Here is a 15062-nt window from a genome sequence, read left to right as displayed (position 1 = left end):
CCAAGTCTTCTATTATAAGTTCATCTGCATGGGTCTCAATAAGCTCCTGAATGTCTGTTCCTGATTGATCGTACTGTTGACTCACTGATTTTATAATGTCACTGACGTGACACTTTTGCCATTAGAAATTTTGTTTAATAACTCAATTTTACTCACTAATGTCATCACCTTCTTTGATCTTTTCACAATTCCCTTGTTATTCATATTTTCGTAGGGGTCAGAAAAGAAGTCACTTTCAAAGTGACTTCTTGGAATGAATTACAAAAAAAAAAAAAAAAAAAAAAAAAATGTGTTATTGGGTTTACATTACAATATTTTCATAATACAGATGCAAAATATGTTCCCATATTTTTTTCAGTTTGCACCGGCCAGCAAAAACTTACGTAAAGTCGAATTTTCACAAGTCGAGTATTATGTAAGTCGGGAAGTTCCTGTAGAAAATGGAAGAGAATAAGAGATTCAAGTTACAGTTTTATGTGCAAAATGTTGTTTTGCCATTTTCAGCAGAATTTATTTTATTTTTTTTTAGAAAAGAAGTCACTCTCAAAGTGACTTCTTTTCTAACCCATAACACTGGAAAATGGTAGATTTTTCACTTTTGTAAGCATATCAATTAAAAGCAAACAATGAAACCTTCCATGACAAGTGCTTAACACATACTGAACAAGGATTAGCGGGAAACATCCATGCTTGCGATTGTGTCACCCCCCCCCCCACTGAGCACTGTTTTGACCAGGCAAGATAATTTTAGCCACGCCCATATTTTTATGGCCGAAAATGTTCACAGCACTTTAAAATTCACATTTTTTAAGGTTTCATTTTATATTAAATCAGCGACAGTGCATACGCGAATACAGATACCGTGAATAGTGGGGATTTGCTGTATCTTAATGAAATACTTGATATTAACAAATAAATTAAATAGCTTATTTGTGTTTACAGATATCTGATGCCATCTTGGAAGTGGCCAATCATTGGGTATTAGCTTTACTATAAGCTTTGCATGTAGTAAGCTTTACATAGTAAGCATGCAGGGTGGATGGCTTGCTTATTATGCATATTCAACACTACCTCATTATAATATAATGATACTTCAGGGTGGAGGCACTACTCTAGAACAGCACTAATATTAAAGTCGGGGATTAATAATTAATAATCAATGTTCCAGCCATCAAGAAATTGATGGCTGGAACAACGCTGGATGTGACTATTTTGGCAAAGTCTTTTTTTTGTGGAATAACATTGGTTGTGACTTTCTGAATCAAAATGTGTAAAGTTTTAGTTCTCAAACTCACCGGTAGATAGTGATAAATCGGTTTAAAGAGCGCATGTCTCGATTTCAGGTTGTGGAGCAACGTTGGATGTGTAACAGTGAGCCAGAGGTTACAATTCATTTTGGTTTCAGTTCTGTCAAGTTTGTTGCTAAAATGCAGGTATCTAATAGTGATTTAGACAGTATTAACAATCGTAAAAGGGTGTTGAACATTGCGGAGTGGAAAGACAAAAAGCGTAAATGTTTGAAAGACAGTGGTAAAAGTTACGTGAATCGGCGTACGGGAAAAGTTGTTCCAGATAAAAAGCCACTGTACAGTCCTCGAGGTTGTTTACCAAAGTGCAAGAAGTCAGGGTGCAGCGACCTCACCCTGCCATGGGTCCTTGATTTATTCCGACAGTTTCACGAGGTAAGTTACAATGAACAAACCCTTTTGCTGCTCAAGTTAATTACCTTACGAGAGCCAAAAAGAAGACGTCCAAATAAAACAGATTCGACTTCAATACGATTGGCTGGTTTTGATTATAGTCTCAATGGGAAGCCTGTTTGCCAGAAGACATTTTGCAACGCATTTACTATTTCCCTGAGATGAGTACAGATATTACAACAAAAAATGAAAGACGGGGAGGTCGCACCGAAAGATAAAAGGGGATTGCATTTCGGCCGTCCACATGCTGTTGATGCAGCTGTAAACTCAAATATCAGAGAGCATATTGCTTCTTTCCCAACTGAAGTTAGTCACTACAGTAGAAATGGTTCATCGAAACTTTTTTTGAGCCCTGACTTAAACTTAACTAAAATGTAACGCCTATTTCAAGAAAAGTACCCTGACAGTCCTGCAAATTCCACAAAGTACAGAAAAATTTTCAAAAGAGAGTTCAATTTGCGATTTGGTGCACCGCGGTCAGATACTTGCAAACAGTGCGATAAAAACTGTGCCCGCCTGGTCCTAGCTCACAACGAAGAAGAGCGGAATAAGATTGAACAAGAAAGTCTTATTCATCACAGGAAGGCTGACCAAGCATATAAAACCCTTGCCAATGATTCAAAAAATGCGAATTTCGTCACACTTTGCATTGACTTACAACAGATTTTATTTACGCCCATGTTAACGCACTCTGATATTTACTATCAACGCCAATATTCGACGTACAACTTGTGCATCCACAATATGACAGAAAATCAGGCTAACATGCTCTTATGGCATGAAAGCTTAGCCAAGCGTGGATCTAAAGAAATTGGATCGTGCATATTAAAATATGTGACCTCATCATACGAGCCTCTACCCATTGGCCAAGAAAGAAAACTGATTGTGTGGTCTGACCGCTGCACAGGTCAGAATAACAACTGGAACATCATTAAGTTGTACCGGTACTTGATATCATTACGTTACTTCACTGAGATACATCAAAAATTTTTAATCACGGGGCACAGTTTTTTGCCCTGTGACAGGGACTTTGCACTTATTGAGCGTGCTAAAAAAAAGGCCAAACCTCTTGTCCCTTCAGACTGGAAGTCAGTCATTGCAAATGCCAAGATAAACAGACCTTTCATGATCACTGAAATGAGCCAGGCCGACTTCAAAGATCTCAACTATATTGCCCCCAGAAAAATCAAGACAGAAATGAAGATCACTCAGTATGTGTGGTTGAAGATGACTGCAGATGACCCAGTTACTCTCAACTTAAGAGAGACACACAACACGTTGAGGCCATGGCACCATGACCCTGTTTTCCCAGCGAAACCGAATGTGATTAAGTACTGTGAACTACCACTATTATACTCAGCCCCTCTTCCAATCTCAAAAGCGAAAAAGAAAGATCTTATGGACATGACAAAATACCTAATGGACCCTACACACCACGAGTTTTATGAAAATATTCCAAGTGCATGAGAATATCCGATTTTAATGTTTGGATCTGATGTGTGTGCTATTTCTGATTTTTAATTTTAATTTTTTAAATTTCATTTCACTTGATTCGATGTTTTTTTATCGAATTCTAATGTAAGTGTTCAATGTAATTGTGGACAATATTAAACTTTCCTCTGTGTTTTTATTAAAAATTTCAAAAAAAAAAAAAAAAAAATTCTATTTCTTTTTTTTCCCTTTGTTGGAAAACGTTTATTACAATGGAAGAACGTTGGATGTGAGATTTCCTTGACAACTATGTAGCTTTTATTGTGTTCCCATTAAATTGGCTCTCCTGTAAAATTTGCAATTTGTAACATCCAACGTTGTTCCAGCCACCAATACAATTATCACAATATACAACTGTTCCCATTTTTATTAGATGTCTTCCCACAAACTACCAAGTAACCATGACATTGGCAATGGAACTCACAGCAAATATCCATATACACTTAAATATTTTAAAATATAGGTAATACTGTTTTTTTTAAATTAATGATTATGTCAAAATTGGTGACTCAATCCCTTATTACAGTTCATGATAAATAGCTACATAAACTATACTGTAATAATAAATGAATCTACTATATATATATATATATTACCTTTTTCTTTGTCTACTCTGATGACGACAACACATTCATTTCTTCCAATTCTGATAAGTTTATTAATTGACCTAATACGTCTTCTGGAGAGTTCAGATAATAAAATCATACCCTCAATGTTTTTATATTCTAGAAGGTGTACATATGCACCCATTTCAGCTATGGACCGGACATTTACCATAACAACATCCTCTACTTCTGGATACTTCTGAGAATAAAATCGACAGGAAAGTGGCATCTTTTATTAGTTACGTGAGGGAGACAGACCAATCACTTAGAAATTACTTTAAATCTAGAAAATTAACACAAAAATAGTGTGAACATTTGTTTAATAGCTAAACATTTCTTTAAAAATATATAAACTTTAGGTTAGTAATGTTAACTTTACCTGACATCTATTGAGTTATGAAGTACTGAGATACATGGCAGAGAAGAAAAGTGCATGGGATGCATATAAATTAGTTTTGATTTTTAATTATTGTTAATTATTTCTTACTGTAATGCAAGATTTTTTATTTTTATTTATTTATTTTTTAAATTGTTTTTGTTTAAATTTCTGGAGAGTATCATATGGAAGTGTTCTATGTATCATATTGAGGTAAACTTCTCTTATTCTTTTACAAATATAAATTAGTCTGTAACCAAGTCTCTGCATTCTGGCAAAGAATGCAAAGAAAAGCAGCAAAGACTTCTACGCTTATATTAAAAGTAAAAGAACAGGTTGAATCGTATTGGATCAACTGATGTCAATGCATAAACTGACATGCCCAGTTTGCTGACAAATTGAATAAGTATTTTACATCTATATTCAAACATGAGGAATTCTTTAGGGAAGAGGATGCCAAAATTTTATCAAACTAATGGGGAATTAAATGACTTTGCAATAACTAAAAGGAAAGAGGAAGAGAAATTTTTGAAGCTGAACATAAAAAGGTGCCTGGGGGTATATAGAATCTATCTGATTGTATTAAGGGTGGCAGCAAAGGAGATAAGCAAACCCTTAGTAATTTGAGAGTGTTAGGGACCACTCCCTGAATCCAAGGATGGATTCAGGGCAGGCCCCTAAAACTGGAGATGTGCAAATGTATCGCCAATTCATAAAGTGAGATCAAAAGGTGACATAATTCCAGACCTTGTTAGCTTAATGTCTGTTCCAGAGAAAATAATGGAGTCATTGATTAAAGAAGTAATACAGGACCACGTGGACGGAAATGCAATTATACTGCAGTAACAGCATTCTTAAGGGGCAGCTGCCTAACCAATCTGATAGGTTACTATGATGCAGTGATCAAGGAACTGGATGCAAAAAATAAATTTGATATCATATACTTGGATTTCAGAAAGGCTTTTGATACCGTTGCACATAAAAGACTGTTGTACAAACTGCAGCTTGGTTTGGTTTGGTTTTGGTTTTTTTTGGCGCATTAGCTTCTATGGCTATAATGCGCCAAGACCATGTCAGTTATAAAAAAATTTAAACTTTCAGTGACCTAATTACCAGGTCACTATGTCCAAAGGTATAACAAATATATAAAGGGAAAATGTAAATTTTATATTCGATTAAAAATATTTATTGATTTTAAAAACCTACAAACTGCAGACACATTGCCATTGTCGGATAAAATCTGACTGAGTGTATATGGCTCAGTCAGATAATTAAAAGCGGTAAAACGGATATTTCTAAAATGTGGACAATCAATTAAAATGTGTCTCATGGATAAAACGGTGCCACAGTTCTCGCACATAGGACAGTCATCTGCCCTCAGCAAAAACGAATGTGTAAGATGACCGTGTCCTATGCGGAGACGAGCTAGAACAACTTCCTCCTTGCGATTCCTGCGCAGACTAGACTGCCACGGTTCAATTACGGGCTTTATTTGATATAATTTATTCGCAGTCTGTCTATTCCACGAATCCTGCCATTGGGGATGTATTTTCTCGTCTATTATTTGCCTGTAGTCTGTATAGGGGACTAACAGGCAGCGAGTATTATTGGGAATTGCTGATTTGGCTGCAGCGTCAGCCAAATCATTTCCCCTAATCCCAATGTGGCTCGGAATCCAGCAGAAGCGGATGTCATATTCGCGTTCATGGAGAATGAATCTTCTGCTGAATGCTAGACAGAACTGGATGAGGATTATATCTCAAGGATATTAAAGCCTGTAACATGCTAAGAGAGTCGGTATATAAAATGAACCGTTGATATTGGCATTCACTAATGTGATCCAAGGCTAACTCAACAGCGTGCAGCTCTGCAGTAAATATGCTGCATTCAGAGGGAATCTGCTCTGATATAGTCCTGTCTGTAAAGACAGCAGCAGATCCCACATATGATTCTGACTTCGAACCGTCTGTGTAGACTGGCGCGAAGTCGGAATATTCAGTTCGGTGTGCTGAATGAAGCTGCAGGTAGACACATGATGGAGTGTCCGACTTTGCCCAGATTCTAAGCGACAAGTCGCATGCCGGAACACGAGCATGCCAGGGTGGAAAGGGTTGCTGTGATGTTTGGGCAACCTTGTCTACCTTGATATTAAGTTCGTTGAGTAGCCCTTGGAGACGAATACCAAAAGGACGATTGGCAGTCTTACGGGTATTGTACAAGTTTTCCCATCGTGGCTCAAAAACGAAGGGCCACGTAGGGTGGTCTGGCATGGATTTCAGTTTTAAAGCGTACTTTAGAGACAACTGCTTACGTCGAAGCGATAACGGTGGTTCGTTTGCTTTGACGTATAAGCTCTGGACAGGAGATGTGCGATATGCTCCAGTAGCAATACGTAGGGCCTGATGATGGACGGGGTCCAGCCACCGCAGGACACTGTCTCGGGCTGAGGAGTATACCTGGGACCCATAGTCTACTTTGGATCGCACAAGTGCACGGTAAAGCAGAAGAAGGGTGCATCTGTCTGCTCCCCAAGATGTAGAGGAGAGCGAGCGGAGAATATTAAGCCCGCGTGTGCACTTTGTGCGAAGTTGACGAATATGATCCAAGAAGGTCAGTTTTTTATCGAATATGAGTCCCAAGAATTTTGTGTTCACTGCTACCGGAATTGCATTTTGTCCGAGCCTTAATTCAGGTTCAGGATGAAGATTACGCTTGCGACAAAAGTGTACGCAAACGGTCTTCTCCGGTGAGAACCTGAAGCCATTAGCAAGTGCCCAGACATTCAGGTTATCAATGGCTTTCTGCAGTTGTCTTTCAATAACCCTCATGTTGCACGACTGGCAAAAAACGCTAAAGTCATCAACATAGAGGGCACTGTGTACAGTTGGAGGAAGTTGTTCTGCGATGGAATTTATTTTGATGGCAAAAAGCGTGACACTTAATACTGATCCTTGTGGTACTCCCTCCTCTTGGCTAAAGGAGCGAGAGAGTGAGGATCCCACACGAACTTGGAAAGATCGATTGGCTAAAAACATTTGAATAAAAAGGGGGAGATGCCCTCTAAGGCCAAGGTTATGTAAATCTTTTAAAATGCCAAATCTCCAAGTTGTGTCATACGCTTTTTCCATGTCGAAGAACACCGACACCAAGTGTTCGCGTTTTAGGAAAGCATCCCGGATGGATGCTTCCAATCTAATAAGATGGTCCAAAGTGGACCGGTTCCGTCGGAAGCCGCACTGGATGTTGGAGAGAAGGTCATTTGATTCTAAATACCATATTAAACGAGAACTGACCATTCTCTCCAGGATTTTGCACAAACAGCTAGTCAGAGCAATAGGACGATAATTGGTGGTGACCTTTGGATCCTTTCCTGGCTTAGGAAAGGCAAGAACGATTGCCTTTCGCCAGGAGTCCGGAAACTGCCCTTCAGTAAAGATTCTGTTATACAGAAGGAGCAGACAGTCCATAGATTTTGGTGGAAGATTTTTAATCATTTCATAATGGATGCCATCTGGTCCAACGGCACTTGCTTTGGAAAGAGCGAGGGCTCTTTCCAGTTCTTGAGTAGTGAAATCCCCATTGTAGGGATAAATACTCTTAGATTTAAAGTTAAGTGCCTGTTTTTCGATTTTATATTTCAGGACCAGGAACTCTGGGGAGTACGAGGATGTTGTGGAGATGTTAGAGAATGTTTCCCCAAGAGCATTGGCTATTGCAGTTGGATCTGCAATAGCGCATCCATTATAATCTAGGATTGAAGAAGGGTGGGATGTATATTTTCCCTTCATTTTCCGGATTTTATCCCAGACTACCTTAGAGTTGGTAGACTGGTTAATAGATGATGTAAAATGGATCCACGATTCCTTTTGACTCTGACGACGGGTGTAGCGTGCTTTGGCTCGTGCACGTTTGAAGGCTATAAGGTTGTTCGTGGTAGGATATCGGCGAAATATCCCCCACGCTTTGTTTTGAGCCTTTTTTGCTGCTGTGCATTGTGAATTCCACCAAGGTTTGGGAAATGGTGGAAACCGGGCTGATGTTTTTGGAACTGTATTCGCAGCTGCTTGGACAATATTTTCTGTGATGTACTTAACTGCATCATTGATAGGCTCTTGACTGACTGTGCTAAGATCGAAATTTGCCTGTTGTTGGAAGGCAGTCCAGTCAGCCTGATCAATCTTCCACCGTGGTAACCTAAAAGGAAGACATGGTCTCCCACTGTGTGACAAGGTTATCACAGGGAAGTGATCGCTTCCGTATGGATTCTCCTCCACTTCCCAAGTGAGTGAAGGGAGTAGAGAAGGGGAGCAGATAGAGAGATCAATGGCAGAAAAAGTACGGGTAGGCATGTGGAAGAAGGTGTTTTTTCCAGTATTTAGAAGGGAAAGGTCATTGTCATTGAGCATACGCTCAATGACTCGTCCCCTTCCGTTGATGTTAGCACTACCCCACAGGGTATTGTGTCCGTTAAAATCCCCGAGAAGTAAGAAAGGGGGAGGCAGCTGCATTAGAAGATCATCAAGGTCTGCCTGGGAGATGTCAGTTCCAGGCGGCAAATAAATGGAGCACACAGTTAATAAAAATCCCACTGAAAGGCGAATTGCGACAGCCTCTATGCTGGTTGTAATTAGCAAGGGCTGCACTGGGGTCTGGTTACCCACAAGGATAGCCACTCCCCCGTGTACAGAGCCATCCGCAATTCTATCCTTACGAAAAATTGTAGTGTTATGCATCGTGGGATCGTCATTTGCCTTTAGGTATGTCTCCTGCAAGCAAAAGCAAACTGGCTCGTGCTTTTGCAGGAGGGCCTTGATGTCATCAATGTTTCGCCGGAATCCACGACAATTCCATTGTAGAAATTTAGCCATTATTTTGGCTTGGTGGGTCCATCAGGCGGCTTCCGAGGTGCTGAGGGCTTACTTTTATCAGTCTTGGATTTGTCCTTTTTGGGGAAGAATGGACGCTGTCCCGTGTCCATTTCCTCCTCCGCGAAGAGTTCCAAGACTGACTCTTCGGGTACCTCCTTCTGCTCCACATCCATCTTTTCTTGGGTACTAGGGGGGACTTCCCCTTTCTTATTCTTTTCTTTCATAATTGTCTTTGATACTTGTGGAGCATTAGGAGGTACCGATATAGGAGTGGCAGCTGATTGGTCCTTCTGTGTAGGTTTTTGCGAACTTAAAAGATACCGCGCGATGGGAGTGAAAGACTCCTTTGGAGGAATGGTCATGTCCGTCTGAGTTCCGACGGAACATCTCCCTGCTACCTTCTGGGCGTACGTAGGTCTGTTGGTATTCAGGGGTTTGACCGATTTCCTTGCCTCCTGGTATGATATGTTAAGCTCTGCCTTCAGCCGTTGAATCTCTTTTTCTTCTTTCCACCTCTGGCATGCTCGTGAATAGGCCGGGTGTTCGCCTTCACAGTTAATACAGGTGGGTTTTGCGGCTGAACATGCTGTTGTTTCGTGGTCCTTTGCACCGCATCGAGCGCATGCAAGGACTCCACGGCAGGCCATTTGAGAATGTCCATACTTCTGGCATTTGAAACACCGTAAAGGGTTCGGAATGTATGGACGCACTGAACAGTTGATGTATCCAGCTTTAATCTCATCAGGAGGTTTAGGAGTGTTGAAAGTCAGGATAACGCTCCTGGTTTTAACTATTTTTCCATCCCTTCGCGCAGTGATTCTCTTTACGGCAATGACTCCCTGTGGTTTTAATTCGGAGCAGATTTCCTCCTCGTATACGTCGAGAAGGTCCCACTCCGAAATGACACCTCTAGATGAATTGAGTGTTCTGTGTGGTGTCACTGTTATAGGGATTCCTCCGATTGATGTTGTTCGGAGTAGGTGTTCAGATTGCCTCTCATTTGTAGTTTCAATTAAGAGGTCTCCAGAGCGGAGTCTCTTAACTGATTTGGGTGAACCTACTAACCCATCTAACCCTTTCTGTATAAAGAAAGGTGACATTTTTCCAATCGGTTTTTCATTGGTGGAGTGCATGATTAAAAACCGCGGGATAGGACCTGATGGTAATTCAGTCCGCTGCCTCTTTGAAGCAATATTGCTGTCAATGTCTGTGTTTTCAGATAGGGACCGGGTTGGGGCCCCTGAAGAAATGAGTTTATCAGGATTCATGGAGTTTATTAAAGTGTTCAGTGCCCGGGCTCCCCACCCACCACGGAGCCCAAAGGGACGCCCACTACCCGGCATGCAATAAATGCGCTCGGGAGTGGGACGCCAGGGCTACCCAGACACCATACCCGCACCGCCGCCAGCCTGAATCCTGTCCCTCGGACCATGAGGGTAGGGGCATGGCTTTGACACGGTTGACCCTCGCAGGCGAACCTACTAGCCGATTGATCCTAGCCGGGCCTTCCAGGACCACCCGTCTTGTCGAAGCAGGGGCCAAAGTGGTGTATTGAAGCTGGGCCCCTCAACCACCAGGATCCCCCTTTCCGAATTTCCACGGGTCGCAGCGCACGGCAAACACGCCGGATTCCATTGATGTAAGCCCGGAACCTAGGCTGTGGGCGTTGGATCCCAGTGATGCTAGTCTGGAAGTCCAGCAGCATCACTGGGAGGTCCCCTCACCACGTACAGGTGCCCACGTCGAGGGGCCAAACTGCAGCAATGTGACATTAAGGGCAAGTTAATGTTAGGGATAAAAGGATAGTTAAGTGGAAGAAGAGGGGGAGTGGTTATCAATGGACACTGCTCTTCGTGGACTAATGTTATTAGTGGAGTGCCCCAGAGTTCAGTGCTGGGCCATTGTTGTTTTCAACATTTATTAATGATATTGATGAAAGTATATTGGGCTTAATGTGCAAGTTTCAGATGATACAAAGGATGACAGGGTGGTAAACAACAGTAATCAGGAGTGCTACTGCAACAAAATCTAGGAAAGTTAGGTCAATGGGCTGAGAAATGATATTTGAAGTTTAACATGGACGAATGCAACATACTGCATATGGTTAGGAGCAGTCCAAGAGTAATTTATCAACTGTGTGGTACTCTGGTTATTTTGCAGAAAATAACCACAGTACCACATAAAAGGGTAGAGGATAAAGAATAAGACTTGGGTGTAACTGCGCAGTCAGATATGAAATTCTCTGAGCAGTGCAGAAAGGCTGCGAGGACAGTTCATGGGGTTTTGTCAATGATATACAAAAAGTTTGCTAAAGGGATAAAGAGGTAATTATACCCTCATACAAGGTCACAACTTGAGTACTGTATACAGGTCTGGAGGGCTCACTTTAAGAAGGATGTAGATCTACTGGAATGGGTGCAGAGAATGACAACCAGATTAGTGTAAGGAGCAAAAGGGTGCTCTTACCTAGAAAGACTTCAGTTCTGCAAATTGCAGCATGTGGAGACTAGGCACCTGTGGGGTGATCTGAGTGATGCATTTAAGTAAGCTAAATATTAATGGTATTCTTCCTGTTGCTGACACTACACACAAGGGGACATAAATTCGAGTTAAGAAATGGTTGCTGGTTAGATGTGCAAAAGTTTGCATTCAGCCAGCAGGCGGTTGACTGTTGGAACAGGCATCTGTTGTGGTGGAAGTTGAATAAATTTAAGGAAGACTTAGATAAATTCTTGGAGGGTATATGGATGGGTGAAGTGTGTATTTTTTTTTTTTTTTTGGCTGATGCTATATAACATTGATTTCTTGCATCGTTTGCCACTACTACTACTTTCTGAGGAATATACAGGGTGTCTCAAAAATATTGGTACAAACATTTAGGGGAAGTAGGTAACATCTAAAGGAATGTGACAAATTTAAACAAGTACACCAACCGTTTAACTATAATAGTTTAATACTGAAAATTATAAAATGTACCAGACGACCCAGTACTGTAAAATAATATTTACAAAAACTTTGTAAAATAATATTTTACAGTACTGTATCGTCTGGTACATTTTATAATTTTCAGTATTAAACTATTATATTTAAACGGGTGGTGTACTTGTTTAAATTTGTGATATGAATCATTCTCCCAACCTTAGAGGCCTTTTTGAAGATAAAGGAATATGAATCGTATAGGAACCCATAACCGGAAACGTCACTTAAGTCAGTAGATGGCACTGTTCATCAGTTCGCGAAAGGGAAATTTTCTGGTTTACTCATTCAAGCAGTAGTCACCGCACGAAGAGCATGCATCGATATACGAACTGTGAGCTGGCAGACATGCACTTAGTGTATGGATTAGCAGGGGGCAATGGACGAGCCGCTCAACGAATTTATGGAGAATGCTTCCCAGACAGACATGTACCGGACCACCATTTGTTTGCGCATGTGCATCAAAATTTGTGCGAATATGGGTCATTTAGAGGTAACAGGAGTAGTGCGGGCAGACCACGTTCATCGCGAACTCCCGCCATGGAAGAAAGTGTGTTGAATGCCGTCCAGAATAATCCTACTACCATCACACGTGCCGTTGCCTCTGCCTTAGGAGTGTCTCGTTGCAGTGTACAGTGTGTCTGGCACAACGATTCCTTACACCCCTTTCATCTCCAAAGGGTTCAGTTACTGCTCCCCCAAGATCATCCTGCACGTGTGGCTTTTGCACAGTGGTTTCTCCAAGAACGTGTTCAAGACTTGAATTTTCCAGCCTATGTTTTGTTCATGGATGAGGCTTATTTCACTCTGGAAGGCTTAGTCAATCAGCACAATGCTCGTGTGTGGGCTCACGACAACCCACGGTGTGCGCCCCCATGCGGCACAACATCGCTTCGCAATAAATGTGCGAGCAGGTATGGTCGGTGACTGCTTAGTCGACCCATACCTGTTACCATCCTGCATGGCATGAACTCCGCTAAATATTGGATCTTTCTTGAACAAGTTCTACCAGGGTTACTTGATGATGTTCCAGCAAATGTGAGATGCAACATTTGGTTTCAACATGACGGGGCATCTGCCCATTATGGAAGGTATGTTCGTGACCATTTGAACAGGTGTTTTGGGCGTCAATGGATTGGCCGTGGTGGACCCGTTGCCTGGCCCCCACACTCACCTGATTTATCGAGCCTTGATTTTTCTGTGGGAGGCCCTCAAATCTATCGTGTATGAATCGCCTGTGGAGACGGAAATGGATCTCGCGGCGAGACTCGTCTGCGCTGCTGCTACTGTCAAAGAAACTCCAGGTGTGTTCGACCGTGTCCACCAATCAATGCTGCGTCGGTGTCACACACGCATCGCGTCTCATGGTGGAACCTATGAGCATCTGTTGTAACATCATGAAATGCATCCATCTCGTACTCCATTGTTAATATTATGTCAAATAAATGTTTGCCACTAATGTGTCTTGTGTCATTTCTGCTTCTTGTGCCTCTGCTACTACTTTCCCGTGATGTTTCCGGTTATGGGTTCCTATGCGATTCACATTCCTTTAGATGTTACCTACCTCTCCTAAATGTTTGTATCAATATTTTTGAGACACCCTGTATAAGGAGGCAACAATCCAAGACAGCAAAAGGTCAGAGCAGTGCTTTCCGAAGTGGGTATTGTGTCTTATCCCAAATGGTGCTGGCAAATTTTGGCATCTGTATTTCTCACTCTGATTTCCTTTCACTACTTATATTGACAAGGCTGACTGATAAAATAATACTGAGTAATACAATAAAAATTTACAACACTTATTTCTTCACATGCTTCATAATTGGCAGCTTGGGAGCTCCACACACATGTTCTTTGAAATTAATACTGACACATGCTATCTCAGATGCCTTTGTTAAGACTGTGCTTAGTACTGCACATTCCCCCATGGCACATTTTATCCCAAAATGGGAATGTGCCACTGCATCTAACACCAATACAGGCCCATTTCATATGAACTGTAAGGTAATAAAATCATACAGGATGTTCTGAGTCCTTTCATTTGAAATTTGTCTGACCCCGGAAAAAGCAGCAATCATTTCAAGTTACTAGGCAATGAAAAATATAATCAGAAATTAATGGTTTCAGGCCATTCATTCATTTTCTCCATCCCCCATATTAGCATAGGCACATGATGCAAGAAAGCAAGCTTATAGAGCATCAGCCAAAAAAAAAAAAAAAAACACCCTTATTTCACCTATCCACTCACTCCAAATGTTTGTCAAGTTCTCCCTTGAATCTATTTAAGCTATCAACTTCTACGACAGATGGAAGTTTGTTCCAGCAATCAATCACCCGGTGGCTAGAGGAAAACTTCCGCACATCTATCCTACAACCGTCTTTCCTCAATTTGAATTTATGCCCTCTCAAGCGATTATTCTGAGCAAGAGGAAGAATTCCATCCGCATTGAGAATGCTCAAAGCATTCAACACTTTATACACCTCAATCAGATCACAAGTGCCTAGTCTCCAGACACTAATTTGCAAAACTTAAGCCTTTCTTCATATGAGCAACCCTTTGTTCCATCTACTAATCTTGATGCTGTTCTCTGTACTCGTTCCAACAGCTCTACATCCTTCTTAGAATAAGGCCTCCGACCTGCATACAGTACTCAAGGTGTGGCCTGACCATTGCTTTATACAAGAGGATAATCACCTCCTGCTGCTGCTAGAAACATTCCTGTATATCAGTGACACGACACCATGAGCTACTCTTGTAGACCATCTGCACTGCTCAGAAAACTTCATATCTGCATGCACAATTACCACCAGGTCCTTTTCATTCTCTACCACTGTCAGTGTGGTACCACAGACTTGATACGTTACTCTGGGATTACTGCTTCCCATATGTATTACTTTACATTTGACAATGTTAAACTTCATTTGCCACCTCTCAGCCCATCTGCTCAACTTTTATAGATCCTGTTGCAGCAGTGTACTGTCATTAGTGTCATTAACAATCCTGCCAACCATTGTCTGCAAACTTGGACATTAAGCCTGATATACCATC

The 15062-nt window shown here is 41.3% G+C and overlaps 1 protein-coding gene across 1 annotated transcript in view; it reads right to left on the bottom strand.

Moving 5' to 3' along the window:
- The window catches only part of eIF2alpha (eukaryotic translation initiation factor 2 subunit alpha), a 149559-nt gene that overhangs the window by 128147 nt on the left and 6350 nt on the right, over positions 1 to 15062 (bottom strand). Inside the window, exon 2 of the mRNA XM_090373398.1 lies at positions 3788 to 4079. Coding sequence (XP_090229524.1) covers positions 3788 to 4025 — 238 coding nt within the window. The 5' untranslated portion in view covers positions 4026 to 4079. The remainder of the gene's footprint in view (positions 1 to 3787; positions 4080 to 15062) is intronic.

Source organism: Mastigoproctus giganteus, chromosome 5 (assembly GCF_048544385.1).
Source record: "Mastigoproctus giganteus isolate SK-2022 chromosome 5, ASM4854438v1, whole genome shotgun sequence".
NCBI lineage: Eukaryota > Metazoa > Arthropoda > Arachnida > Uropygi > Thelyphonidae > Mastigoproctus > Mastigoproctus giganteus.
The sequence above is the reverse complement of the archived record's forward strand: the minus strand, read 5'-3'. Positions and strand labels throughout refer to the sequence as shown.